The sequence below is a fragment of the Daphnia magna genome, linkage group LG9 (assembly GCF_020631705.1).
Source record: "Daphnia magna isolate NIES linkage group LG9, ASM2063170v1.1, whole genome shotgun sequence".
Lineage (NCBI taxonomy): Eukaryota > Metazoa > Arthropoda > Branchiopoda > Diplostraca > Daphniidae > Daphnia > Daphnia magna.
The window spans coordinates 2,689,344-2,715,558 of NC_059190.1; the positions used below are offsets into that span (position 1 = coordinate 2,689,344).

The 26,215-nt window shown below is 40.9% G+C and overlaps 3 protein-coding genes and 4 long non-coding RNA genes across 15 annotated transcripts; 4 read left to right on the plus strand and 3 right to left on the minus strand.

Moving 5' to 3' along the window:
- On the plus strand, positions 1 to 1,014 carry LOC116931010. Its single transcript, XR_006651594.1, has 6 exons — positions 1 to 141; positions 232 to 346; positions 415 to 528; positions 589 to 660; positions 721 to 806; positions 889 to 1,014. It is a non-coding gene; the product is annotated as an uncharacterized LOC116931010 (long non-coding RNA).
- A 1,224-nt stretch (positions 1,015 to 2,238) lies between these two features.
- LOC116931023 lies at positions 2,239 to 20,485 on the minus strand. Of its 8 annotated transcripts, none has more exons than XR_006651593.1 (14): positions 20,351 to 20,485; positions 10,435 to 10,650; positions 9,513 to 9,925; positions 9,285 to 9,364; positions 8,818 to 9,224; positions 8,545 to 8,651; positions 8,240 to 8,371; positions 8,052 to 8,163; positions 7,796 to 7,894; positions 6,307 to 7,735; positions 3,009 to 5,829; positions 2,669 to 2,898; positions 2,508 to 2,595; positions 2,239 to 2,446 (listed from the first exon to the last, which is right to left on the minus strand). It is a non-coding gene; the product is annotated as an uncharacterized LOC116931023 (long non-coding RNA). The 8 variants fall into 8 exon arrangements; XR_006651592.1 differs by having other exon boundaries at positions 6,307 to 7,279; positions 7,442 to 7,894; XR_006651591.1 differs by having other exon boundaries at positions 6,307 to 7,279; positions 7,423 to 7,894.
- Positions 7,347 to 11,248, plus strand: LOC116931020. Its single transcript, XM_032938485.2, has 6 exons — positions 7,347 to 7,487; positions 8,869 to 9,375; positions 9,522 to 9,947; positions 10,107 to 10,192; positions 10,278 to 10,402; positions 10,475 to 11,248. Exons 1-6 carry the CDS (start codon positions 7,477 to 7,479, stop codon positions 10,652 to 10,654), a joined length of 1,335 nt encoding a protein of 444 aa, XP_032794376.1. The 5' UTR covers positions 7,347 to 7,476; the 3' UTR covers positions 10,655 to 11,248.
- Positions 11,359 to 13,432, plus strand: LOC116931021 (collagen and calcium-binding EGF domain-containing protein 1). 2 transcript variants are annotated; one of them, XM_032938487.2, is made up of 10 exons: positions 11,359 to 11,468; positions 11,540 to 11,656; positions 11,727 to 11,785; positions 11,866 to 11,982; positions 12,049 to 12,153; positions 12,256 to 12,606; positions 12,674 to 12,710; positions 12,779 to 12,959; positions 13,022 to 13,188; positions 13,253 to 13,432. In XM_032938487.2, exons 1-10 carry the CDS (start codon positions 11,455 to 11,457, stop codon positions 13,311 to 13,313), a joined length of 1,209 nt encoding a protein of 402 aa, XP_032794378.2. In that variant the 5' UTR covers positions 11,359 to 11,454; the 3' UTR covers positions 13,314 to 13,432. The 2 variants fall into 2 exon arrangements, with proteins under 2 accessions (XP_032794378.2, XP_032794377.2); XM_032938486.2 differs by lacking the exon at positions 11,359 to 11,468 and having other exon boundaries at positions 11,475 to 11,656.
- Positions 14,909 to 16,283, minus strand: LOC116931025. Its single transcript, XR_004398710.2, has 3 exons — positions 15,995 to 16,283; positions 15,673 to 15,898; positions 14,909 to 15,610 (listed from the first exon to the last, which is right to left on the minus strand). It is a non-coding gene; the product is annotated as an uncharacterized LOC116931025 (long non-coding RNA).
- On the plus strand, positions 19,698 to 21,252 carry LOC116931024. Its single transcript, XR_004398709.2, has 3 exons — positions 19,698 to 20,271; positions 20,346 to 20,535; positions 20,796 to 21,252. It is a non-coding gene; the product is annotated as an uncharacterized LOC116931024 (long non-coding RNA).
- A 500-nt stretch (positions 21,253 to 21,752) lies between these two features.
- LOC116931031 lies at positions 21,753 to 23,798 on the minus strand. Its single transcript, XM_032938496.2, has 4 exons — positions 23,489 to 23,798; positions 22,938 to 23,424; positions 22,361 to 22,870; positions 21,753 to 22,289 (listed from the first exon to the last, which is right to left on the minus strand). Exons 1-4 carry the CDS (start codon positions 23,647 to 23,649, stop codon positions 21,918 to 21,920), a joined length of 1,530 nt encoding a protein of 509 aa, XP_032794387.2. The 5' UTR covers positions 23,650 to 23,798; the 3' UTR covers positions 21,753 to 21,917.
- Positions 23,799 to 26,215: the final 2,417 nt, after the last annotated feature.

A 26,215-nucleotide genomic window follows, 5' to 3' on the forward strand; every position in this document is an offset into this window, starting at 1 on the left:
TTTTCTTTGGATTTCAGGCGGAAAAACTAGATGGCGTTGATGTGCGTCTATGATTAATATTACGAGTGACAAGTTAAATGGGTGTTTGTTACGTTTATAAATGTTTAGTGTTTCAAAGGATTTTTCGTCAAAAAAATTGCGGTTTGTTATTATCTGTTCAGTATTATTGCTATCGTTGTGCAAGTATTTAAAAAGAAATCCTTAAAATAGATTACTTTTTGTATGTGGTAGAGTTTTGCCTTGTCAGTTGCTGCTATCAAAAATGTACCACAAGGTATGCTGACACTTTAAGAAGACCAACAGTGACCACTATGCCTGAGACATGAACTATCACCATGCTGTTCAGGTAATGTTAATGGACTTGAACTCTTTTTTTATAGCTTCGTGATGTGTTCTCTCGTCACTAAACCACAGAGTCCTCGTCTACTATGTGTTGCTAACCATCAGCCTTCATCATCCCATGTATCCAGATTTTAAAGCTTCTCTGCTCAGCCAGCCATCCTCCATACACTTCAGCTCTTCATTGTGGTATTACAGAATATTACTTATCTTCCACTACATGCACCTGTAACAATTTTCTCTACACAGGCTTCTCTTCCTCTCTTCTTAGCCTGCCAAATGCAAACAGGAATAAAGGTTCATCTCCATTGCCATACCATGGTATTTTCATTTGATGGGTTATCTGGATTTCTCATTTTTACATCTAAATCTTTTTTGTAGAAATTGATAATGTCATTGTTAATCCTGCTGCCAAATCGTCTTCCCGTACGAGTCATGCAGTTTTAGATTCCTCATGGAATTTCCTTGTGAGTAAAAAAAAAAAAAAATAAAAAGGGTTTTTGCATTAAAAATTGCGTTGTCATTCTCATTTGTCAATTTTCTCTTCAGGCAACATCCACCCAGGCTGAAAAGGACATCCTACTAGTTGTGTGGACCAAACCTGCCTCGCCATCCTCGCCGTCTTCGCCTCGCCGTCTTCGCCATCCTCGCCGTCTTCGCCTCGCCGTCTTCGCCATCCTCGCCGTCTTCGCCTCGCCGTCTTCGCCATCCTCGCCGTCTTCGCCTCGCCGTCTTCGCCATCCTCGCCGTCTTCGCCTCGCCATCCTCGCCGTCTTCGCCTCGCCATCGTCGCCGTCTTCGCCTCGCCATCGTCGCCGTCTTCGCCTCGCCATCGTCGCCTCGACGTCTTCTCTTGACGTCCTCGTCTCGCCATCCTCGCCACGCCATCCTCGCCACGCCATCCTCGCCACGCCATCCTCGCCCTCGCCATCCTCGCCGTCTTTGCCTCGCCATCCTCGCCTCGCCATCCTCGCCACGCCATCCTCGCCACGCCATCCTTGCCACGCCATCCTCGCCTTACCGTCTTTGCTCGCGCCCGGCTTCTCCTCATCGCCGTCATCGTGGAACGTCGCGTTTTTGGTATTTTGCTTTTCGTATTTTGTTTTTTTGATATTTGGTTCTGTTTTGTATTGTTGTGTGTTTAAAGTTAACCCGTTGGCTGCCACCCATTTTGCTCCCCTTTTTTTTTTAGTTGTAGGGACCGGCGGCGCTGTTCTGCCCCATGGTTGATCACCCATGGGGTGGGGCAGTCGCCTTGCGCCTTAGGGCGCCGTAGGCAATGCACCAGTAGGGACTTCCCCTTGTCGATGCGATGGTGGAGTACCTGGGGTGTGCATTCCCGTAAAGGTCTCCATCGTCAAGTCAGCCCGGACTTGTCTTCGGACAAGTCCCCCTTTCATCGGATCCCTCTGAAACGATGCGTAGCGAATGTAGAAAAACAACCTACGGGTTGTAATGGCTTGGCAGCCAACGGGTTAACTTAAGTGTTTGTGTTAATATGTATGTATGTATTGTATATATTGTATAACATGTGATGTAAAACTGTGGTGGAATTGTGGGTGGAGGTGGGATAATACAAAACCAATTCCATTTATATCTTTGTGTATTGAATTTTATAATTAAAGAAGAAAACCAATTTCAAAACATGCAAACTTAAATTACCATTGAGCAATCTATAGGCAACAAGTACTTATATACTTTTACCTATAGGCAGAATTAAAATTTGCAATTCAAATTATCAACATGGATAACCATTATCCTGGTACCAACTTTAAATTTCTACCACTGCAAACTCAAATTAGTTTTGTCGAATTTAATTCATGTTTTGCATTTTGCTCTGTTGACACATTTCAGCAACTCTTCACATGTGTTTTCTCACTAGTAGGCAAATAGATTCAAAATTTTTTAATCTCAATATAATTCGATTTCACCACCAAGGCAAGAAAACAAAGTTAAACAATCTATATTGTGTTGACGGCCGGCAAATTGTATTCTTGCTCTTGGAATGCTGCTTTCTGGAACCTCACTAACGAACCAAGGAGTGTCCTGCAACAACAGCTACCATCCCAGAATTCCAATGATAAGCGTGGGAATAAAATGGTGGGTCCTGGAAAATAGACAAAATAACAAGAGTTGAGGTGTTAATGTCGCTATCTTTCCATTCTTACCAATCTCTGTTTTCCCACGTCAACCAACAGATGACAAATCAAGTCCCAAATTGACGCTCCAGCTCCATGTAATTACTTGTTCCAACACCTAATCAAAAGAAAAACAAGAACAAATAAATGAACAAAATCCTTCATGAAGGCAAATCTATAACATAGATAACCATTTTCAATAACCAAGGGTGTAGGCCAGGCTCAACACCAAAAGGGGACCATGCCATTCCTGTAACCCGTTGCCTGACACATGCCAGAATGCTTGTGTGTGATTAAATTTAGGAAAGATGCAAAATTTGACAAAATGGCTTCGGCCAGTGGCAAGAACGAATCAGCATGTTAACACGATCAGATAAGACAAAGGCATTCGTGTGAATGTCAAGATGTTTTCTATAATCAACTAAATGTACGAGTATAAAAAAATTGGTAAAAGTAACATGAGAAAAGCAGTTTCTTTGTTGATTAGAGAGTGTTAATGCCCAAGGAATTACAAAAAGACATACTAATTACTAAAGTAATAAAAGATTTTTAAAAACCGGACAACGTATCAGAAGATGATTTGTAGTGACCCATGCTTCGTTCACAATGGCGACGGCACATTTCAGACGAATGTAAATTCCACTAGATCGGGACCAAAAAACCTTAGATGCACTGCTATCTACATGTGCACTGCCATCTACCGACTTTTTTGTACACAAAATCGGCACTTTGTTTTCGTTTTATTTTTGCATTTCGCATTAAAAAATCGCAAATTTTCCTGAACACGAAAATGTTCATGAAAAATCGTGATCTAGGTAAAATCCGACTTTTGGCTAAAAACATGTCATTCCAACCCATAATTTGATAAGGATCACGAAAATCCTACTCGTTTTGTTATGGGATTACTATTTCCTGAGATATTGGCTACTTCCGGTTACTTCCAGAAAATTGTCGCGAAATGTGGAGTGTGTAACTCCGCCCTTTTTCCCCACAAAACAGATAATTGCACGTTGTTCTCACAAATAATCAATTAAATTCTTGTACTAATAATAAGTAGTGCCGCTAATTACTAGCTATCCAGCATCAAGACCCATAAAGCCGTTTACAAGATCAAGTCAGAAAAAGGTAGTAGAATAGGGGTCCTATTGACCCCCGTGGTAAACTAAGAGGGAATTAATTTATTCTGTCACTCTTTGGGATTCTTTGAAAAGGCTATATAAAAAACTATTTGGTGCAACTAGAGATGGCGTTAGGCGCCGTGTTTACTTGATAGTAGCAGTCGTTTCAGTTGTGTCACAATTTAAGCCTTTAACACGAATACAATCGGATGGAAGAAGAAGCACCAATCATTTATGGCCTTGATTTTCAGGTATTTTTTACTAAACGAAGTTTAGCAAACAACGAATGAACTAATTTTTGTTCTAGGCTAGGTCGTTATGCGCCCAATATGGAGAAACTGAAATGGTTCGTTTTCTGATTGGAACGCAGTCTCTGAAATCAGAAAATTCAATCCATTGTGTTGAATATGATGAAGAATCTGTTTTGGTGAGCAAATTTGTTTACCCTCACCCACTTGGAGAGATATGGCAAACAAATGCCCATCCTAACCAAGCAGATATAATCAGCACGGTTCACAGTACATATAGCCAACTTACAATGGTTTTCCACTTTTCTGGATAGCCACACAACTTTTCAGTATTTAATTTTACTGATTTAAAGAAGGTCAAAATCAAAAAATGTCAGCTACCATTTACAAGATGAGTCCTGTGCCCAGCAATGGACAGTCTATCGATACCCTGGACCCAACATCTCATGGCCAGCTCAAAGCCATAGCAAGTTTGGAAAGCAGCGATGAAAAAGAGGTAGCAAAAGTTCTATGGCAACCAAATGATGGTAATAAAGTAGTGACAGTCAGTACAGACAGTCAAATAAATTTGTGGGATTTCAGTAATGACGGGAAAGTGCAGGTAAAACAGTTTTAAATCACACTAAAAAACTCATTGTTGTAAACTCTATTTCAACCATTAGAATGCAATATTTTCGGAGCCACTGTGCAAGACTCATAACCAAGTAACAGCTGCCAATTGGTCTCCGCATCATGGTACCAATCAGGTAGCGGTAGCCATGGAGACGAATCTTCAAGTGGTCGACCTTCGTTCAGTCAACAAAGGATCTATTTACAACATAGAAAACGCTCACATTGAACCTATTAGAGATTTAGATTTCAATCCTAATCGCCAATATTACATGGCCACATGCGGTGATGATGGATGTGTTAAGTTCTGGGATGTACGTAACCTTAGCAGTCCCGTCCTCAACAGGCACGATCATTATCACTGGTAGGTTCACGGAGATGGCCCACTTTGGGATGACAAATGTTAAAGAAATTCAAAAGAAAGATACGTTATTTGCTCTTTTACGGCAGGGTATGGCAAGTACGCTATAACGTATTCCACGATCAATTGGTGCTATCTGCAGGAAGCGATGCACGAGTGGTTTTGACATCAGCCGCGTCCTTGTCATCCGAGCCCTTTGGAAAACTTATGTCAGACGATAAGGATAATGATGATGGTGACTTATTTTACATACAATATGCTAATTTTAGTAAAACAAACCTTAAAAACAAAAACAAGAAAAGTAACTAATAAATACCACGAGTAAACTTTTCAGATGAGGATGTTCGGAGTCCTCTGGCGGACGGTGTGATTACCGCATACGAAGAGCATGAAGATTCCGTCTACTCGGTGGCCTGGTCCAGCGCCGATTCGTGGACCTTTGCTTCCCTCTCATACGGTGGCCGGCTACTGATTCACCGCGTTCCACGCTCGTTAAAACACAGCATCCTTTTCTAAATGTTACTCCCAACTCCTTGTTTCTCCTCCCAGATTAATTTATGATTGGTGTCGAATGGCAGAGATCGAGCCGAAACATACATTACACGTGTAAAAATGGCATCTAGAATATGTTAATGCAGCAATGTAGCACCAACGGCAGCTCAACTACATTGAATTTTAGATTACAGCCACGATAAAGCGATTCGTTATTTGTCTACTCAGACAACGAGCAAAATAAGCAGCGGTTAACATTTATGGAAAAAGCAGTTGGACCTTTGCGGAAGGCACGCAGACAAGCCACATACACATGCGTTTGACTCTTTCTTTTTTCTTATGAATTTGTTAACGATATTTATTTATTTTTTCTTTTCGGTTGAATATTTCTTCTGATTTGGAGTTGCCAAGTCGCAGTCGCCCTTGCCGCAGGGCCAGCGCGTAACCAAACTCTCCAGGAGGATGAGATTTCTTATTTTCATTTTTCCCATTTTTCTTCCTATTTTTCATCGGTTCAAAGAGACCTGCCATAATAAGAGATGGGAATTAAGGTGCAGTGGGACCCGACTTCCTTTCCGATGCTTTATTCTACATCTCTACATGTTCCCCCTAGTGCGTTTCCCATTTGGTGTTTTACAGGTAAATTAAAATGTCACCATAGAATATAAGGGTAAGAAGAATTCATCTCTCTTTGCGATGAGGCGGAGGGGGGTTGGGGTGGAAGCAAACAAAACGCCGGACACACACAGGAAAGAGAGACAGTGTGGTGGTGCCGAACACATCAAATACAAAATATTTTAGGAAGCGGAAAAAAAAAAAAAGAATATAAGAAAGGCCCTCGTTTTGTGTGTATGTTTGAAGACCTGAAGAGAGAGGGACAATAAAAAGAGCCCTGTATTTTTTTTTTTTTTCTTTAGAAAAGAAGCGGAGAATAAGGGAATGAAAGAGAGAAAAAGAGAGACAGAGAGAGAGGGGACCGTTGAGAGAGGGGAGGTACGTACATACGTAGTAGACTTTTAGTTTGAAAGTTCCAGCCGGACGAGACGGTTGCAACATTTCTCACGTGAGTTGCGATCGGCAACCACGATTACTACACACGCATCAGTTTCAGCAACAAACAAAAAAAGTTTCCTAACCCCCAAGCCTGCGCCAGGTAATTTACAAGCGCACCTAAAACAACAAACAAGAGATTCGTGATTGCCCCGTGCTCTGTTGTGCATTGAGGAACAGACCCCCTTTAGTGTTTTCAAGTACCGTGGCGGCCCGTTGCATGTTGCAAACCGTTGGAAAGTGCTCAAGACAGCAGCAACAGAAAGAAAAAAAAGGAAGGAACGTGGAGCGGTGTCGTGTTTTCGGAGATTCAGCGACACACTTTCACTTGAAGGACACGAAGGCGGCAACGGTTGCTGGCCAGCTAAAGTTCAACCAGATAAAAAAATAAAAAGAAGTTTGCTGTGGCTGAGCATCGAGAGAATTGTTTTGCCGTAGAAAACCGCGGATTATTCTTCCTAGTGTGTGTGTGTGTGTTAAGGCCAAAGTTATCAAACGAATAGCCCTGTGTGTGTGTGTGTGCGTCCGTTTTTTCCCGCCATTCCAGCAGATCGACAACAAAAACAACGGCCACAGAGGGGGGAATAATAAAAAGAAAAAGGAAACCCGGCGATTGGGGGTGGAAAGAAAGGAAGGTAAAAGGAGAAGAGGTAGGGTCTTACCTCTCCTGACTGGGCGGTCATTTGAAACTGCTGCGAATCACCTTTCATTTAAGCGAAGCAAGCAAAGCCGAGGGTCCTACTGGAGCCCGGGCAATCGGTTAGTGTAGAATAACAATCCGATCCGGGAGCGGTTGGCGGACTGTGATCCGCGCTCAACATAACTTCATGGCTTCGTCGTCTTGTTATATTACTGGTACTCCCGCTGCCAGATCGTCCCAAGATCGTTCATAGAGATTAACCGCCCTGACTGTTCAGTTCGGCCCTTGGCATTGAAAACGAAAATAAAGAACGAAAAGAAAAAAAAAGGAGTTGAAAGGAGAAGAGCTTGGCCCATCACCTTTTATTTTCCCTTTTTCTTCTCTCAACAAATAAAAAGAATAAAAAAAAAAAAGGGAAAATAAATACCATTCGCCACCAGCATTACCAGCAGCGGGCGGCAGCAGCCACCATCGTAGCCGGATGATAAAAAGGTCAGTGGCCAAAACAAAATGGCGCTCAGCTCTCTATGTTGATTCGGACACCCGGCTCCGCTTCGGGCAACGTGTCACAGGGCATTGTCTCCGGTCCATCGGTCAACTAATTCTTCTCGCCAACACCGCCTACTTCTTCTTCTTTTTCTTATGCTTTTTCTTTCTTCTCCTTCATCCAATTTTTTTCATCTACCTGTTTGTGGTCTACTTTTCACTCCACGCGGACCCACTAGTCTTCCGGCAGCTCTCTGGTTTACCGTAAAAATAACAACGCATACAAGGCGTTAAGAGATCATGGAAGCCAAAACCTGTTTTCTTCATTCGCCGAAAACCCATCAACAATTATTCCGATAGATCAGGGACATCGAGAGGGGCAAAAATCCAGGTAGAAAAAAGCCCGTGGGGAACTGAAAAAAAAAAAAAAAACAATCAGCAGACTTCATTTAGTGAAAGAAAAAAAAACCACTAAAAATAGAAATTGAGACGAAAGGAAAGTGCATTTTGAAAATGAGAAAAAAAAAAGAAGAGATGGTGGTAGTAGTTGGTCGTAGTAGTCCTTTATACCTCTAGGGCTTTCAGGGGGGTTCCTCCGATACCATCCCACGGGGCGGAATTTATTGCCTTTCATTCGAGTGTCTAAGCCCATCACCTGAGCATTCGACCACTTACAGGCAGCCTATAATCACCCAAGACACGGGAGAATAGAGAGCTTTAGAGGAGGAGGATAGAAAAGAAAAAAAAAAGGTCCATACGTTTAACGAGCACTTTCACGCCATCATCATCATCATCTTCTTTTTTTCTCCCCTACCAAAAGAGTCAATATGTGTTTTTTCTGGGGAAAAAAACATGCCGACCATGGAGTTCATTATGTTAGCCAGGTGGAGCTGAAAGAAGAAGAACAAGCGGAGCAAAAAAACAAAAAAATTAAACAATAAACAGAAATAATCATATTTTTTGTGTGTTCTAAATTAGAAAAAGAAAAAGAAGCAAGGGAAGAAGAATCAGACGAACATTCCGATTAGTAATCAATGGCTGCACGATTTTTTTATTCTTTTACCTTAAGGGAAGAAACCAAAGACAGGTTTTTCTTTTTATTGTTCCAGCTATACATGCTTGCGTACATCCTTCCAATCTTCAATGTTTGATTGATTTGGTAGCTGCGTCCTTTAGAAATTACACGAAAAAGCATTAAAGAACAATGTGATTAGTAATGAGTCCTGCACGATTTTTTTATTTTATTTGGCTTTTAAAGCAGACAGGTTTCCCTTTTTTTCTCTGCATGAGCCGAACCTATCTTCCATCCTTATTGTTTTCAAAGAAAAAGTTTTACCTTTCCATCTTCTTTTGTTTGTATTTTCTTTTTCTTGGATCGATCAAGCAGTAGCTCGTCCGGTAGTTGTAATAGTAGTAGGAGCGAATCATCCGGCATGTTGAAACACCTAAGTACACGTCAACCAACCGATCATTTGCGTACTCCATCCAACGGACTTTCAGAATCGGGCCAGTCGGATCGAATTGAACCGCCTCCTCGCCGCCTCCTCACAAACAACAACGTCATGGCTCCTCATCCATCGCATCAGCATCATTTGGCTAACGGCTACACTTCGCCAGGACGTTACTCCACAGCCGGATCGAGCAGCACTAAACAACAGCCGCAAATGCACAATATCTCCATGCACAACACGTCCAAGCATTCGCTGAGTCCGACGACGAGCAACATCAGTCCTGGAACGGGCGCTAATCACACAAAGACAACGTTAACCAGCAATTTGGATCATTCGAGGGACGAGTCTTTACCTTTCAATTTCAGCAACGGCCCACTGTCCTCTTCCATTTTCATCACGGATCGCTCGCTCCCGATTGGCGACCACACCTTCCTGTCCAATGGGTAAGAATTTATGGATTTTTGTTGTTTTTTTTTTCACCCTCTGCTAGCGCAGGAAAACGAGGGGTTGTCACATCAATTCTAACTGAATTTCTATACGCTTTTTTGTTACTGAATGGTGGTGTGTGTGTGTGTGGTACCATTTCCAGTGGAAGAGGGTTAAATAAAGGCGGTACGGCTAACGGTGGAATGCACATCCGGCGCGGAAGTCCTCTACCGACGTCCGTTACGAGGCTGGCAGCTGCAGCGCGTCAGGTTTCCGCCAGCGTCATCGGAGTGCGCGAGATGTTAACTTCGCTCGGTCTGCTCTGCCTCTTGTCTCTAATGATGGCCCTGTTGGGTCTCATCTTTTTGCTCAAAATGAGTCCGCCACCAGACGCCATCCACTTCATCGACCAGGTGCGCATCGTTTCGCCGGACGAGGCTCATTCCGTTTACGAAGTCAGTTTGGCACTTTGTTCGCTCGCCATGACGTTGGATGTCTGTTGCTGTCTCGTCTGTGCAACCCAACTCCTCTTTGCCGCCCGGCTGATAACAGCTTCGACCTGCTCATCTTCAAATTCAAGTAGAGATCGGTTAGTAGCGATAAAAGTCTCCTTTAAAAACAAAAAAACAAAAACATCTGTTTCCTCTCACACGCACACAAACGCATATAGAGTGTTTTCGTGTTTCCAAAATTACGTTATCTAAACGGTGTGTTTATATTTATACAACGTTCCATGTGTTTGTTTTAGGATCAAAAAGTTCTTGAAGGACTCGGCCGTCACTCGCATTTGCGCCGTGGCCGGATTTTTTGTATCCATTCCTGTCTTTCTCACGGGTCCGTTTTCAAAGATTTGTCTTTCTTCACTTCCGCTCTCTTTCTTTCACTTACTAATAAGCCGTTTCTTTTTCTCTCGCTACAGATATCGTTTTGTACACGATCATTCAGTTCCCTTCGACTCCTGCCATCACTACAAGTATAGTTATCAGCGTGGGAATCGTACTTTGCGGCTGCGCCATGCTTCACAACATCGTAGTTTGGCAGAGGGTAAGTGGCAAATCTTGTTTTAAATTACTCACAGTGGTGATGATTGTAATGGTGATTGATTCCCGATTGTAGTACAAGGGCTCGTCTACGATGTTGCCCGATCTGTCGGGAATTGAAAAGCATCCAGATGCAACCAACGGAAGGATTATGTCACCTACTCAGATGCCAACAGCCACTTTAGATTTAAGTGCTGCACTGAATGGCAATGCCAATTTGAGCAGTCACATGCTCGAGCTTTCAACTCTTGTCTGAAAAAGAAAAAAAAGCAGAGTTGTTAAGATATTATACTGTACCATTGAAACTATCGAGTCAGCCAAAATTTGATTGGCTGCATCAATTGAAAACTGTTTTTCGACTTGAAAAATCAATGACATTAAAAGCCTAGTCATAAACTGATTTTTTAAAAACAATAATAAAAAGTTGAAACGATTTCCAGAAGGAAATTGCTTAAACACCAGGCCAATGTCATTGGACGAAAGAGGTGAAACAGAAATTTTTATCTCCTATCGTCCGAAAATGTTATTATATTTTTTTTTTTACGATTTCAACTCGCATCAGCCACTAAAAAGGGCGTCAACAGCCCCCTGATCCTCTCCTCCATATCCCATTCACACAATATAGCCCTATACTTAATAATTGAGTAAAAAGAATCGTGACACGCCCACCCTTAATTATGATTCAAGTGCCTGCATATGAAACTGTATAATTATTGATTGCCAGTGCCAATCGTGTTGTAAATAGTAACGAGTTTCTACGTATTGCCATGTCTTATTCTTTTCCGTGTTGTAAAAAATAAAATAAAGACATGCTCCACAAAAACTGGAATTAGACCGTATCGTGAGCACATTGACAAGCGTTTATGCTAATCCAGAATCAGAAGGAAAAAAATAAAAAATAAAATAAATGGGAACAGGAAGTATGAAATTGAAAATTTCAAGCGACACTAACCACATGGCCAGTGCGTGTAAACATAAACATTTTGATCGGAGAAAACGCGAGCATTTTTATAATTCTTTCGAAGCCAGTTGAGCACGAATTCACCATCAGTCAGCATGTCTAGCCAAGAGTAACCTCGATTTAAAAAGCAGTCAACGACAAAAAAATGTGTTTGTTGCAAACTAATTTGATTCTCTACAGGTTTCTCTTGACAATCATCCTCCTTGTATCGAACTGGGCCAACGGTGAATTCGTTAACGATGATGGATTCTACTTAGCCGACGATTTGTCCGATTTAGATGCCCTGCAGGCAGTTAGGTGCACTAGAATTATAAGGTTTGAGTGATCCCCAAAACCTTCGATTTTAACCATTTTGAATGAATTGCAGACCGAGCCCCATCCAATGTCCGTCAGAGGATGTCATCGTGCAACGTTACCGCTGTCACGGTATTTTTTTTTCTTTTTCGCTCGGAATTTAAATATTAGACGCATAAAAATAACAAAATATTTTAATTCGAAATTTTTAGATAAGGAAACTGATGGTTGGAAAGATTGTTTTCAGCGCAGTTGTTGCCAAAATTACACGTTTATAGCCGGCCGTTGCGTAGCGGCCGATAAGGACCCCTGTACGCTGGACTTGTGCGGTAAGATCATCGCCAATTTCAATGCGTTTATGCAATAATTCTTCAATTTCCAACTAAACTACGCAGAACAAAAATGTTCCGTTTTCTTTGGTCGGGTCATCTGCACCTGTTTTGTTGGTTACAAGTTTAACGCCGAGAATCAAAAGAATGGAATACGACCCTACTGCATCGGTACGTAAAAAATAACCATCACACAGTTAAGTGTTGTAAACATTCGTAAAATACATTCACGACAAAATTCTTATCAAACAAACAAAACAAAAAAACGGGCAGACATTGACGAATGCGACGAGGATAACGGCAGTTGTGAACAAGAATGTTTCAACACTCCCGGCTCATTCCAATGCCGGTGTGCGAGCGGGTTCTTATTACGCGACGACGGCCGTACTTGCCAACCGGAAAGTGATACGTCTGCCGCCGCCTCTGTCGTAGACGGCAATTCGACCGTAACGCAGACGACAGTGATTAGCGAGGCCGTGAACGAAACAATGCCCCGCTGTCAAGCGTCTTGCGACCATGTCACTAAAATGGAACAGAAAATGAAACGACTGGAAGAGAAAATCACAGCCATGAGCACGGCTATCAAATTATACAGCTTCGCTTCCGGACCTCCAGGCCCCGAAGGTGATCACCGTTAAAATGTTTGAATTATTCGAATATTTGCGCCAAAACACGAGAAATTTTATTATAGGACCTCCGGGACCTGAAGGGCCACCAGGACCAAGAGGGTACAATTTAGAACCGCATTGACAGCTAAAAGAAATCAACGTTGAATCAACTGAAATCATTTTGACAGGTTTCCTGGACCTAACGGAGCGCCTGGAAGTCCTGGACCGATAGGAAGACCAGGTAAAAATGCCCAATCGCAGGCTTTGGAACCGGACGACCTACCCTTAGATTCCTACACATTAATCACCAGTGGACCCAAAGATCAAGGACCACCCAGTAAATTCTGTCGCTGCAAACGAGGACCCATCGTAAAATAAATTGAAACATTTCCTAACCGAGCACAACGACGATTAATTTGAATGAATTTAAGGGACCTGCTGGACCAGTTGGACAGATTGGAGAGCGCGGTCTTCGTGGTGAGCCAGGAATAAGAGGCGAAAAGGGCGAAGCCGGTAATTTTGAACATCTTCTCATACTACTGGCGGACATCAGATTCGATATCAAAGCACTCCAAGAAAAAGTGTTTGTCGATGAAGCGTAAGTCTCGATTATGTTTTAAATGTAACAATTTGTTCAGTTCCATTTTTTCACAAACATTTAGACCACCTCTGATGGATCTTCACGAGGCCATTCGATTGGAACTATCAGCCATACGCCCTTAGCTTTGAAATGAACTCAACAATCCATTTCAAAAACGAAACATTTTTTACTCGTATGTTAGCCCTATAAATATCAATTGATTTTAGTTTACCTCGCATTAAATACATTTACCCCAAAAATCGAAGGAATTCCGACCAAGAAAAGGGAACGTTGGCATACATTGTCTGATAACAAAGCATCTCTAAATGTCCACATGAGTTCCAGTAATCAAATTCTCGGCTTTAAATGGGATATCATGACACATTTCTTGCCTGTCTTTCTGTAAACGGTGCAATGTCTAGCGATCAAGATCTGGCGATTCCGGTTCTCTCGCACTACAAAAACAGCTGCTATCGCTACAGTCATTGAATATTAATTAGATGAACGGACAGCACGAGCAGAACAACAATGATGAAGAACAAGATGCAGGCAACACACTAGATCGAAAGAAAACCAGAATATCACCAAACTGCGACACGTAAAAACTATAACACTGGGTTATCAAACCAGGCGTAATGCACACGCTACTTGCATGATTAACAATCTTCTTTTATCCCGTGAGTACTGCAAGTTTGGGTTGATTGCCTCTTGTTACTTTCTCGCGTGTGTGGCAGCTAGCGCGATTTCTACAACCTACACCCGACTAATTGCGATTGTCATGCAAGGAGAGAAAGGTTGCGGTGCTACGTGTCAAACTTTGATAAGATCATTTTCTGCGAATTCCACGAATTGACAATCGACGAGACGAGTTAAATTGGTCGAACAAGAATCGAGAAAATTTTATTTATGCAGAAGCAACAAATATGACAAAAAGTCATTTCAAATAGAAAATGATTTCTTTGAAAAGAAGGCGGAATAACGGGTTGCTTGTCACAAGTTGAACTCAAAGACCTTACAAGTCAACCGTTAAATTTTCAATTTTATTCGAATATTTTGGCTTTGCTATTTCTATAAGAAAATGAAATTCTCCGCTTTAATTTCCGATAAAAGAATGTTGTCGATCGTGATTATCGTTTGTCTTTTGATAATGGCACCATTGATAGAAGCCCAACTGAACAATGGGAACCCTGATAACTTAACCCAAACCAATAACGAATCCATCATTGCCCCGCGGCCGTTCAGAGGAGATCAAACGATAACACCAACATCAGATACCAATCCGGAAATCTTAACGAAAATGTATGAAGATCAAATTGTTAGGACAGTCATCAAAACGGTGAAAAATTCGCTCCCATCTGCTACCGACACTGAAATCCTCATCATGCTATTATTGTGGATTTGGGGCTTCACTATGCTCAACGTCGTCATCAACGTTTTCGTGTGCTGTTGCCGTTGTCGTTAAGCGATCACATTTCGAAAGCAATTTTCAAAACGCCTAATAATGGACCACTTTCATGTGCTCTTTCATTGACCTGAGAATAAATTATAAAAAAAAAACGAAATTTACAAGAACTGTACGTGTGTTCCTCTTTAACATAATTTAAGCAGCTATAGTTAAGCATTAATTTTCTTGATAATTCACAGCGAAAAAAGAAAAACAAATGTCTAACTTTCCCTGCTCATTGAAACTCATAAATCACATCTTAAGAAGAATTGCTAATAGCATTTCCTCCGGCTATCATTCTCAATCTCTTGCGCGCTTTGACCATGAGAAAGGAATGCAAAGTGAGAGAACCATCTCATAAAAACTGGCCGTCTCTTTGTCTGGTGTTATGACCTTGCACAATCAACATGAGCTGTATGGCATGCGTCCTCCATCTGCGATTGGACATGGGCCTCAGTGTCAAGCAAAGGAGGCCCATCTACCATACAAAGACAAATTGTTTACTAAGAAAAGAAAGTGAATAGATTTGAACGTTCACGAGTGTTGAACGTAGTTTGAAAACACCTCAGCCAAATAGAAACAATGAAAATAAAAGATATGCAATTCTGAAACGAATTCAAATGCACAAAAAGAGTGCGATATGATGCCTTGCTAGTTAACAGCGTTGAACACGACGCCAATAAAAAACAGAAGCTTCAATTTTTTGGGCTATTGTTTCATTAACTGATTGGGCAAAAATGAAGTTGTGTACTTTATTCTTTACAACCATCATGCTGTCCGACTGTCCAGAAATTCAATGCTTCTTCTTGATTATTTTTCTCGGCCCCTTGTTATGCCGGCAAGTGATCGACAGGATGACATTGGCCGCCACAATTGCCTTGATACTATTCATAACAAAACCGGTACTCGCAGAACAGAACCACAACGACATCTATGGGCTGAATCGAACAATCATCACCGGACCACCCGTTCCAGCCATGTTGAGACGAGATCAGGCTACAGCAGAGACGGGCGAGTCAACGATCCGAAAACAAATGGACAAGACAAAATTTTATTACTCGCTCGACGTCAAAAGAATCATTGGATGGGCGAGAAGCTCAATGCCGGGCGCTACAGATATTGAACTGTCCCTCATGCTTTCCCTGTGGATCTGGGGTTTCAGCGTACTCAACTTTATCAGCGTTTTGGTCCTGTGCTTTTGGCGGAACATGGCATTGGCATAAATAAATTCGAAATGTCAAAATATTTCTTGATTCAAAAGAAACCGATACGAAATAAACAATCCTGTTAAAACCAAAAAATTTCATTTCATTTAAATAACGTTATGGTTATCTAATCACAACAACAACCCAAAAATAAAAACGAGACTTGAAAAGAAACCTGAGACAGTGTCAAAAACAATCGCGTTTCACGCTCCACGGAGACAAAACCTCAGGAAAAGAAAACAAAGAGGGGATGGCAGATAATGCTTGAATGTTTAACAAGATGAACATCAACGCCTTTCTCAGTTTAGTTTCCACCAGCCCTCCCTAATCGACATTCCAAGGGCTTCTAGGCCCCAGCTCGAATGCACATAGATGTCATTGCTGTCACGCCGCAAACTTTCATCGTTTTTATCCCGTGCTGTATGCAACTTTGCACATCCTAGCGATAACATGCCTTCATTTGATATCTATCTTTAAAAAAAAAAGCTTTAAACAAGACCCCCCCCCTCAAAACAAACACATTTTTGTTGTCTGCTAGAATATCGGAATAAAAATTTTAGTTCTACATCATTCCGGGCGGGACTGGTGGCAATTTAAAACACTATCAACAGGGCATATACAATAATCCTGCTTGCACTATAGAATGTAAGACACGGCTTACTTTAAAAGATAACGTATAACAGATACTTATGAAGAGTAAACATTGACGGAAGCCGTAAACCTGCACACTGTTTTTACATCGTAAAAAACAACAAAAGAAAAAAGCGAGCATCAAAGAAAACAAGACCGTCTAACAGCAGCAACGAAATAATAAAAAAAAAAAAAAAAGCGCAGTCAGAATGACAAGAATTACTTTTTACGACCATTAAAAACGGGTCATAATTTTCGGGGAAAAGGATAGTATATAATAGACAGCAGACATAAAAGTCAAAGATCAGTCACGACTTATCACGCTGGGCAACGCCAAACACATTTATCTGAATTACATAGCCAAGTTTTGCTGCGTGCGCGCTGCCATCCGCAATGGTTGCCTGGGTAACGACGGGTAAGTGTGGATTCAACCCATTTAGTCAACGAAGCGTCCAACGTCCACATCGATCGTCTTGTAAACACAATCATTTTTGATCGATACCCCCTGTAGTTTAAAAGACGCGAAGCCGTCGTAGCCTACTTGAAAAATCACGGCGCTTACATTTACAATGTCTTTTTGATCATCGTCAAAACAAAAATCTGGAATCGAGAGAATTTCAAGTTGCTCGTAAACATCGAAACGAGCGCGTTGAACAGGAAATGGATAGCCATAAAAATTGGATATTAAAAAATGATGTGGTTCTAAAAAAAGAAACGGCCAAAAATGTGAAAACGACATGTTCACGAGTTGGTTAACCGTAAAAGTGTAACCTGCTCACGCAGAGGCAACAATCAATTGGACAAGGCGCTATATGACAATCCATGAATTTCGAATAATTTTCCATGAAAAAGGCATTTGAATACAGATTTAGACCGATAGGGAAATGGGTCACGAACTAACGGAAAAAGTAAAAAAAAAAAAGAACAAACTCCACTGAAAATTAAATGGGAATTTCTACGGATTATCGCAATCTCGCACGGAGTAGTTATCGATGTCAGTCTTCGGAATAACCAAAACACACAAAGACAAAGTCTTTTAAAAATAGGAATACTTCTGGATTAGGTTTTAAGTCATAAACAAATTAAAATAGATTATCCTAAGGCCAATACTTTGGACAAAATATGGCTGCACGAAAAACGTTAAAATAACAATGATGCAAGGAAACGTGACTGTAAACGGCATCATAGGAGTTGATATTAGGACGGGCTCGTATCAAGAATGGGTAACGATATGATGATCGATTAAACAAACGCTCAGTTCTGATTGCCGTTACACGCAACATGTCTAACGGGCTCGTGCAAATAACCTGTCTGAATTTAAACACTCGAGGCAGGTTGACTATATTATTCGTCAACATTCTTGTAATAAACGTAGAGCATCAACAAGGCAACAACATGTGGCAAACGGTAAAAAATCATTTTGTTAAGACAAACTTAATTTAGTTTAAGAAAAATCGATAAGATTCATCAAGGGTTGTTTTGAGGTGTTCCACCTGTCATAAAGAGACACCTCCAATAACGTGAGAAACTGTGAAGGAATACAATTTCTTGTGGGTCGTTAAAGACTTTGAAATAAAAATCTTACACACCCCAAAAAATATGTGCCTATTGTCCCTTCAATTGGAGGTGGGTATAGTAGCTAACTCGCCATTTCAAAGAAACATACAAGCCTACTTAAGGCACTGGCACACTTTAAAACAATTGTCTCAACAGGTATGGCAGAACACTAATTGATGGGCGCAAAACACTTTTAAATGTAGGCTTTACCCCACTTTTAAAAATGACTTAAAAGGGCAATTCATTTGTTACTGTGCAGCAAGAAAAAACAAAACTGGTGTGCTGAAAACCAGATCAAACACATTCATTCAAAGACGAAAATGGATACGCACTGATAACCTTATTACCTATACACCCACATTTTCGGTCGTACCAGAAATGCAACTTACAATTTTGAACGCATTTCGAGAAAATCAAACTATTTCCTACTAATTATGCGAATTCCATTTTCGTCCAATTAATTCACAGTAAAAGTAATGTTTGATATTGTTTGAATGATGGATTTTGTTACGAGGTAACAGTAAATCCATCTTTCAAATGGCTAAACATTTCCCTTCTTTCTAACAAATGAAGTGGCGTTCGATCATTTTGACCTGTATTTTTCGATTAACATTTTGCGTAGAAGGAATTTCAACGCACAAAAGACGTCAATTGAGTGAATGAAAACAGGAAAAGGAAACTGGGTCATCGAAACGATCGGAAAGCAGTTTAACAAGCCATTTCCTAAATTAAGAATGACACGCACTATATTCTATCAATGAGGAAAGTTTGCTCGAAAAATTATAATAAAGAACCAGCTGAAGAACTTTTTGAATTGCAACCTGAATACAAATTTGGACAAAATGACCAAAATGAAACCCTTTTGTTCGTTTTCATTCAAAACCCTCCATTTCGTTTGTTTCTCTGATCCACTTCGATTGCAACGTCCCCGTGCCCCTAAATGGAGCAAGCAAGAAAACAAGCAGAACAGAACCTGATTGAAAATTAAATTAAATTCAACCAGTTCAATCTTACAAAAGAAAAAATCGAGCGTAAAACAGATATCGAGCTGAGAACACGCATCGAAACAAGATGTCAAGTGTTCAATCAATAAGGTGATTGTCAATCCCTTGCGGCAAACATGGCCTCCTAACGAGCAGGAAGTTTCACCCAGCAATCACAGGCCAAACTTTCTAAGATATCGAACTAGAGGGAAGACGACATCAGCTACAAAGAACGGCTAACAGGAAAATGCTATCTGACATCACGACAAGAAAGAAAATTAAATGAATGCCAGCGAGGAATAAACGACCTTTCTAGACATTCATTTTACGGTTGAAGAGATAGACTTGGCGTTGAAATTGCTGCAGTTACAAAAAGAATTGACTATTTAGTTACAAGAAGTCGACTAGACAAGAACAATCCATCAAAAAAAGAGTCAGATATCACCTTTGGCAATCTTCCTATTAGTCTAGTAACTGAAACCCTTTCTCATTAACCGTCGAGTCGTCGCCCATTACGCCAAAACATCCGCCGTTAATTAAGAATACCTTCTCTTGTTTAATCACACCTCTAACGTTGGAAATTCGATACACAAATGCACTTGCAAAGCAAAAGGTTGATGAATTTTACATTTAACTGTTGTAAAACTTGAACTTAAGACGCCATTTTGTCTTTATCTGTTTAGTAATCAACAAGTCATCCTGTTTCGTTTCTTCCTCTAATGCAACATCTGCCAGTAATTGAGAAGAAAAAAAGATAACATCAACTGGCATATGTCGGAGTTTGGTTAAAAAGGGGGATGAACGCAATTTTGTTATCAAGGTCACGCCATTTTAATATAAAAAAGGAAAAAAACTGTCGTTTGTTTCTTCAGGATAACAAAGAAAACGTCGAGAAACACCAAATGCTGATTTTAAAGATCGATTGAATTTGCTTTACAACGATGGGACTAAGGGATTCGACTGGCTATATAAATGGGCGAGGCTATTAGCCGTTGGGGTTCTAAAAGAAACAAACATGTGGTCCATTAACTGCCCAAAAAAAGCTATCTGTACAACCTTTACGACAGGCTGCGAGACGATATGAACCAACGTGTCTTGCAACAGCTTTACAATTTCACAGAAATAACAAAAACGTGTGTGGCACACCAGAAAATGGATGTAAACTACCTTTCTGTAGTGCAACAGTAACGAAACTTGGTGAATATTAAATAAAAGTGGACTGAACTTTACTGTTGTTTCAGTCGACTTTTACGAGATTTTATCTGACCATAAGTTTTAAAAGGTATGCAGCAATGAAAATGACTATATGTTACACAACTGCCTTGAGCACTAATAAATGGTTATTTATTATTTTAGTCTACCTTTTGTTGATCCCAGTCTGAAATTCGTCACTCGGATGTCTCATTTGCCGGGAAAGACAGGAACCACCCACGTGTGAAACAAAGGATTCATTTGAAGATGAGTCTGGAGACGACTCACGACCTAAAACGTGTGAAGCCTTTTCTCGATGACATTATCCAATCAAAAGCATTCGACGAGAAATAATGTAGGCTTTACATTATTTTAACGATCCTTTTTTAAAATTTTGTAATAGCTTTTTCCCAAAAGAATTTAAAAAATATTAATTAATTAATTAAGACTTAAAAAATTTTGGAGGTATCGAATATCGATACATTTGCTGACAACGAGAACTTTCTGTAATTGAACATATTAAATTCTATTTATCATTTTGCCATCCTAATTTTAAAATACAGTAAGAGATTGAATCTTTGTTTCCCTAACATTATTAATTGCTTTTATTTACAGATGGAATCAAGACAAAATTGGAAACCTGCTTCCATTTTCCTTGTTGTAGCTGTCGTCTTGGCTATAGCCTAGAAACTCTCGGCTGCACTGATTAGAGGATCAGTGTCCCATTTAATAGCCCTCGTAAATCACCATGAAAAGCCAATAAAAAGAGATCATTAAAATAAACACGACTCCCTAGGCCCCGGCACGCTCGTAAATAAACAAACATTGGCCCTCAAAAGTGGTCGTAAAAATGTTTCCAAGCCATCCACCAAACCCGGAATATATTCCTCATTTCCAATGTAGGTACCACTGTACTTACGTAGCTTGTTACAGTACGTGATTATTACGAGCCGGTATACGTAAGGCAAAGTCGCATGCAAGTCTGATCGGCATTTTACGACGTGTGTTACTGCAGCTATTTTGGAACGTTTTAAGAGACTAAAAGAGTCGCCTATGTGATGACGTGAAACCAAAAAAAAAAAAAAGGGGGGGGGATAGAAATAAAAATGGGCGTCTGGCAATCCTGGCATAGAAATATTGTTCGAGGCTTAAAAAATATAAGGAAACAGAAACCAAATGTTGGCGTATAATGAGGAGGGTTGCATACACTGAGAGGCAGCTGGACTGCTTTGCCCATTAACCCCGGCTCGCATGCGTCACGCTAGCCTTGTCAACATACACAACATCCCCTGGTGTGAGCGCGCGCGCGCGCTCATACAGAACAGAACATATAAATAACAGTCGTCGACTCATTTCAGAAAAGATTTCCCAAAAGGAAGGGAGGAGGCGTACAAGGAAAAAAAAAACAACAACTGATCGATCACTCGGCAACAGATGGACAGATCGTGATTCAATACAGCCCGTGTTGCTGCTGTCCTTGTCGACAGTTTCGACCAGTCGAAGATGACTGATGTGTTTGTTTTTCTCAAACAAAAGGTCAAAAGGGCGCAACAAGAGTTTAGAAACTAGAAAGAAAAAAAAACGGTAAAGTATATTGTTTCCTAAAGGAACAAGAAAATAAATGGCCAGAAAACGTGATAATATAACAGCTGCATTCAGAAACAAAAATAATATCGTTGTTTTGGACGGAATTGCGACGAAGCGTATACGTAATAATGAGTATGTAGCAGGGCCTGTTCATTTCAATGCAGGAGTATAGACTTCGTATTCAAGAACGGAAAAGTTATAATCGCCCATGAGCGAGTCGGGGGAAGCGTCTTCACCGTCATAGGAATGAGGCAAATTCGAGTAAGAATCCATGTTGACATGGCATTGATCCGATACATAGAGGTCAGCACCTGCCCCAAAAATTGGCCCGCATTCGAGGTGGTAACAAATACCGAATGTCTTTTTCGTGATGTCGAATCGCTGAGGAGACACGTGACCATGCCCATCCACTAGAGTGAAGAGGAAGGCTCGATCCGAAGCAATGTAACGACCTTTGTTGCTCACAACGGGTTGACTGGCCGGTGGAAGGGTCCAAGGAACATCCGTGAATCCTCCACAGACCTAATTTAGGAAATTCCAAATAAAGGATTTGATTAATTGATCGCTTTTCGTCGATTTTGGCGCCTACCTACCTCGCCTTTGGGGCCAAGAATTACGATGTAAAGAGGAGCCAATCCGTCACAGATGCGATGGAATTCCGAAGCCGAAAAATCGTACTGCGAGGCACGAAATACAAGTTTCCATGTGATACTCGATAGGGTCGTGGACACCATATTCGAGTACCATTGATTGAGCACGTTCTGCAAGGGAAGGCGATCCCGGTTGAGGATTTGAGAATTAGCAAAGGCTTTGGTGGGCACGCGCGGTTGGAGTCGTTTATCTTCATGGTTGACGGGTTGCTGAGGGAGCTGTTGCTGTTGTTGCTGCTGCTGCTCGCGGAACTTTGCCGGCAATGCAGCTAATCGGTAGCGTTCAAGCGAAACTTCCATAGGGACGGCTCCCGTTGGTTCAACTTCTTCGGCAAAAACTTGGCTGTCTATCAATAGAAGCCGGACGTGATTGATGACACCTCCCAAAGACTGACAAACACGCTGACGTTCGTCCTCGTTCCACAATTGAGTATTCGACTGGGATACGTTGGCCTGGTTGTATAGATGGATGTGTTTACAGAATCAAAAACCAGAGAAAGAATAATGTGCATTAGCCTACCTGATGCCTTGCCCAGTTCAGCACTGCTCGCCAAATTTCGACCTCCTCCAAAGCTAAATGATCAGAAGAAACAAGGCAAATGAGGGCATCTTTCGATAATCTCAAGAAGGCAGTAGTTTGAAAGCACTCGATAGCATTGTCACCAATAAAATGGACACAACGCTCCACGAAACTTGGGCCAGAAGTGTTATTCCTCTGGATTAGCTGATCTTCTTTGGCCAACGCTGATGCCAACAATGCACAAGCATTATCCACATTCAGGCTTCTGGTGATGTGATCTTCACAGAACAGCCGGAGTTCCTCGAGATTCAAGTCCTGAGACAGCGTCCACACTTCAAAGACATTTTGATCATCTAGGAGGACTTTGCCAGTGTAGAGATAGATTAATGCTGTTTTGAAATTGTCTGGTTTGTGGTTTGGCAACCTAATGGTCTGTGTAGATGAGCCAGGCAGCACAGCCCTCTTGAGAAAAGTAGCTGTCTTGCACCTACAAATCATGCATGAAGTGTTATGTTTTAGACTGAATGACAGATAGATCATAATGTTCATACCGAGCGTTGAGCAACAGGCGATGAGCATAAAACGCCGTCTCCTCGCGACCAACTAGAAAGAGGATGTCTGCGTGATCGTGAGTTTCCAAAAGTTTCTGTAAATCATCCAGTAGACGTGGAACGCCAGCTAAGACGGCATCGTTCATGGGCGAGTATGACATGTTTTTCTTTCGATTTCAGGCGCCACGAAAACTAAACCAAAACACAAGCGGACCATGAATCTTGTCTTTTCGAGCTTTTGACAGTTACCAGTACGAAAGTTCTGGACTCTATTGTTAGATGGCGCTGACCAAGGGCCTTCCCGATCAACTCGATTTCTTTTCATCTTTCTATATGTTTCTAAGCTCACGCGTGTTAACGGTTATTGATTCCTTTATAGACACCACAAAAACTCCTGGCTCGACAGGGGAGACTATTGGAGTGAACAATTTTTCTCTCTTCCTCCTCTTCTCCTTATGCTGCTGCTCCTGCCATGCAATATATCTTTTGATAAAATAAACCGGCAGTGAAGCACGGTCGCTCCGTAAATCCCGGAGGGATCCATTAACGCTCACGAAAAAGGGAGAGGGGGGAGGAGGTTGTGGATGAAAAGGAAATACGATAGAGAGCTGAATCCATCCAATATAAAAGAGCTTTTTCGGACAGCCGACAATTCATTTTCCCCTCCTCGTTCATTTCTGCTTCTTTGTTGGATTCGAAACGAAAAATAAAAAAAGGCAAGACGGAGTGAGGAAAATTTGACCAGCAAGTAATACGTTTTGGTTTTTAAATTCCAACTTAAACGCAGCAATACATTGGTGAAGTTTGAGGACTTTGGGTTCGCCACTGAAATTGAATTAGTAAACATGCGTCAAACGAAAATTAGTCCATGTTATCAATGTCTTCACCATCTGATAAAAAGGTTACTCAGTAACAACTCTGAGTTGATTGATTCATTTTTAGTGGAGAAAAAAGAAAGAAAGACTCCCAATGAAAATGTCTACACGTCATTTTTTACCAGTTCATTTATGTGGGTTTCTGCCTGGTAATTTAATTCACGTTAAAAAAAATGGGCCCATAAATAATGATGATGATGAGTTTTCCATGTTGAGAGCAAACAACGATGACAGATAACGTTCCGTGCGTTTCAGGTGAGACGAGTCCATCAGCATCTCGTAAAAGAGCCAACAGCCAATACAAAATCGTTTTACCAACTGCTTTGGACTTGATATAAACTTGATTGAAAACGATAAGATCAGAAAATCGAGCAGAAATTCCAAGCGATGACTCACACAATAACAAGTTCTTGCCTCTGTTTTACATTAAAAATCAAGAAAGATGTTCGGGTTTTTCTCTTCCCAATTTTGGTAGTCGTTGAGTGCTTCAGCAAGACCCAACAGACATTTAAAAAGAAAACGCTTTGCATAGGGGGGAAAGAGTTTTCTTAAACACAAGTCCATAAACATAATGTTGATACAACTACTATACACGGTTTAACGGGGATAAAAAAAAAAACTATACACACAGTATATCTTTTCTTTTCGAAAGGTTATGGGCGTTGTTCCGGACCTGTCAACACTCAATTTTCAAGTTTCTGATAAGGCACATGCGCACGCTGCATTGAATTAAGGGCAAACGCCATGTGTGTGTGTGTGTGTGTGTGTGTGTGTGTGTGTGAAGAATGAAGAAAAGAAGAGAGAAGTCTATATATCAGTTAGTGAACATGACAACCCATCAAGTGAGTTGAGCTGTCAAAAAAGCGAGACACCCGACGTGTATGAATGTGTGTCTACAGGCCAACAATATGTGTGAACTTAACAAAAAATAAAGAAACAATTTTTTTTTATCGGGTAAACGACGACGTGAATACAAAAGCAGAGGCAAACGAGAAGTATTTTTCCCTAAATATTTTTAAAAATTTCAAGTCAAACCGATAAGATAAATCGATCGACACTGATATACACAAAGGCTTCCATGTCGGACAAGTTGTTGTTGATCAGCCAAAGCCCAAGAAAAAAAAATCTGAAAATATTACGTTAGGGTCTAAAACATTCCAAACCGCGCCTATGTATGTATATATGGTCATGTTTGTGTACGTGAAAACGCTGGAGCCCGTGTTTGTTATGTATACATCTCGACTATGAGTGATCCTTTCCAGAAAACCAGAAATAATAAGCTAAAAAAGAAAGGAGTTTAGAAATATTTCTCTTTTCCTCACTCATCATTTGAGGCCAAACTTTAAGGACTTTTACAGTCCCCGATTAAAATCGAAAACGGAAGCTGTTGGGTCCTTGGAGTCCACCTTTGTTCAGTGGCCTGCTGCTGTCTGTTTTGCCCATTGTGTAAACAGGGGGGGCCCACCTCAAACAAATAACTCGCCCATCTTCTACTAAGAAAAATTGTTTACTCACCCCCAGAGCCTTGACTATATGTCCAGTCTTTTTGCTGACATATATTTATAAATGCGTAGCTTCCCCGTCGAGTTTCTTCTTCCTTTTTTTTTTTTTTGAGGTCAAGCCTCTTTTTTCACTTGGTACAACCACAGCAGGGTAGCATTCCCTTCGTCACTTTCGCTCAGTCATTCCACTAAAGTAATGCTGGAGAATTATCTAAAGAAAAATGGTAAAAAGAAAAAGCCAAATAAAAGTATGACAATCAACTGACGAGTCTCAAAGGGAATAATCATTTTCTTGTTCTTAAAAAAAAATGGAATGAAGTAAAAAATTTAGACAGGTATTGTTTGTAATC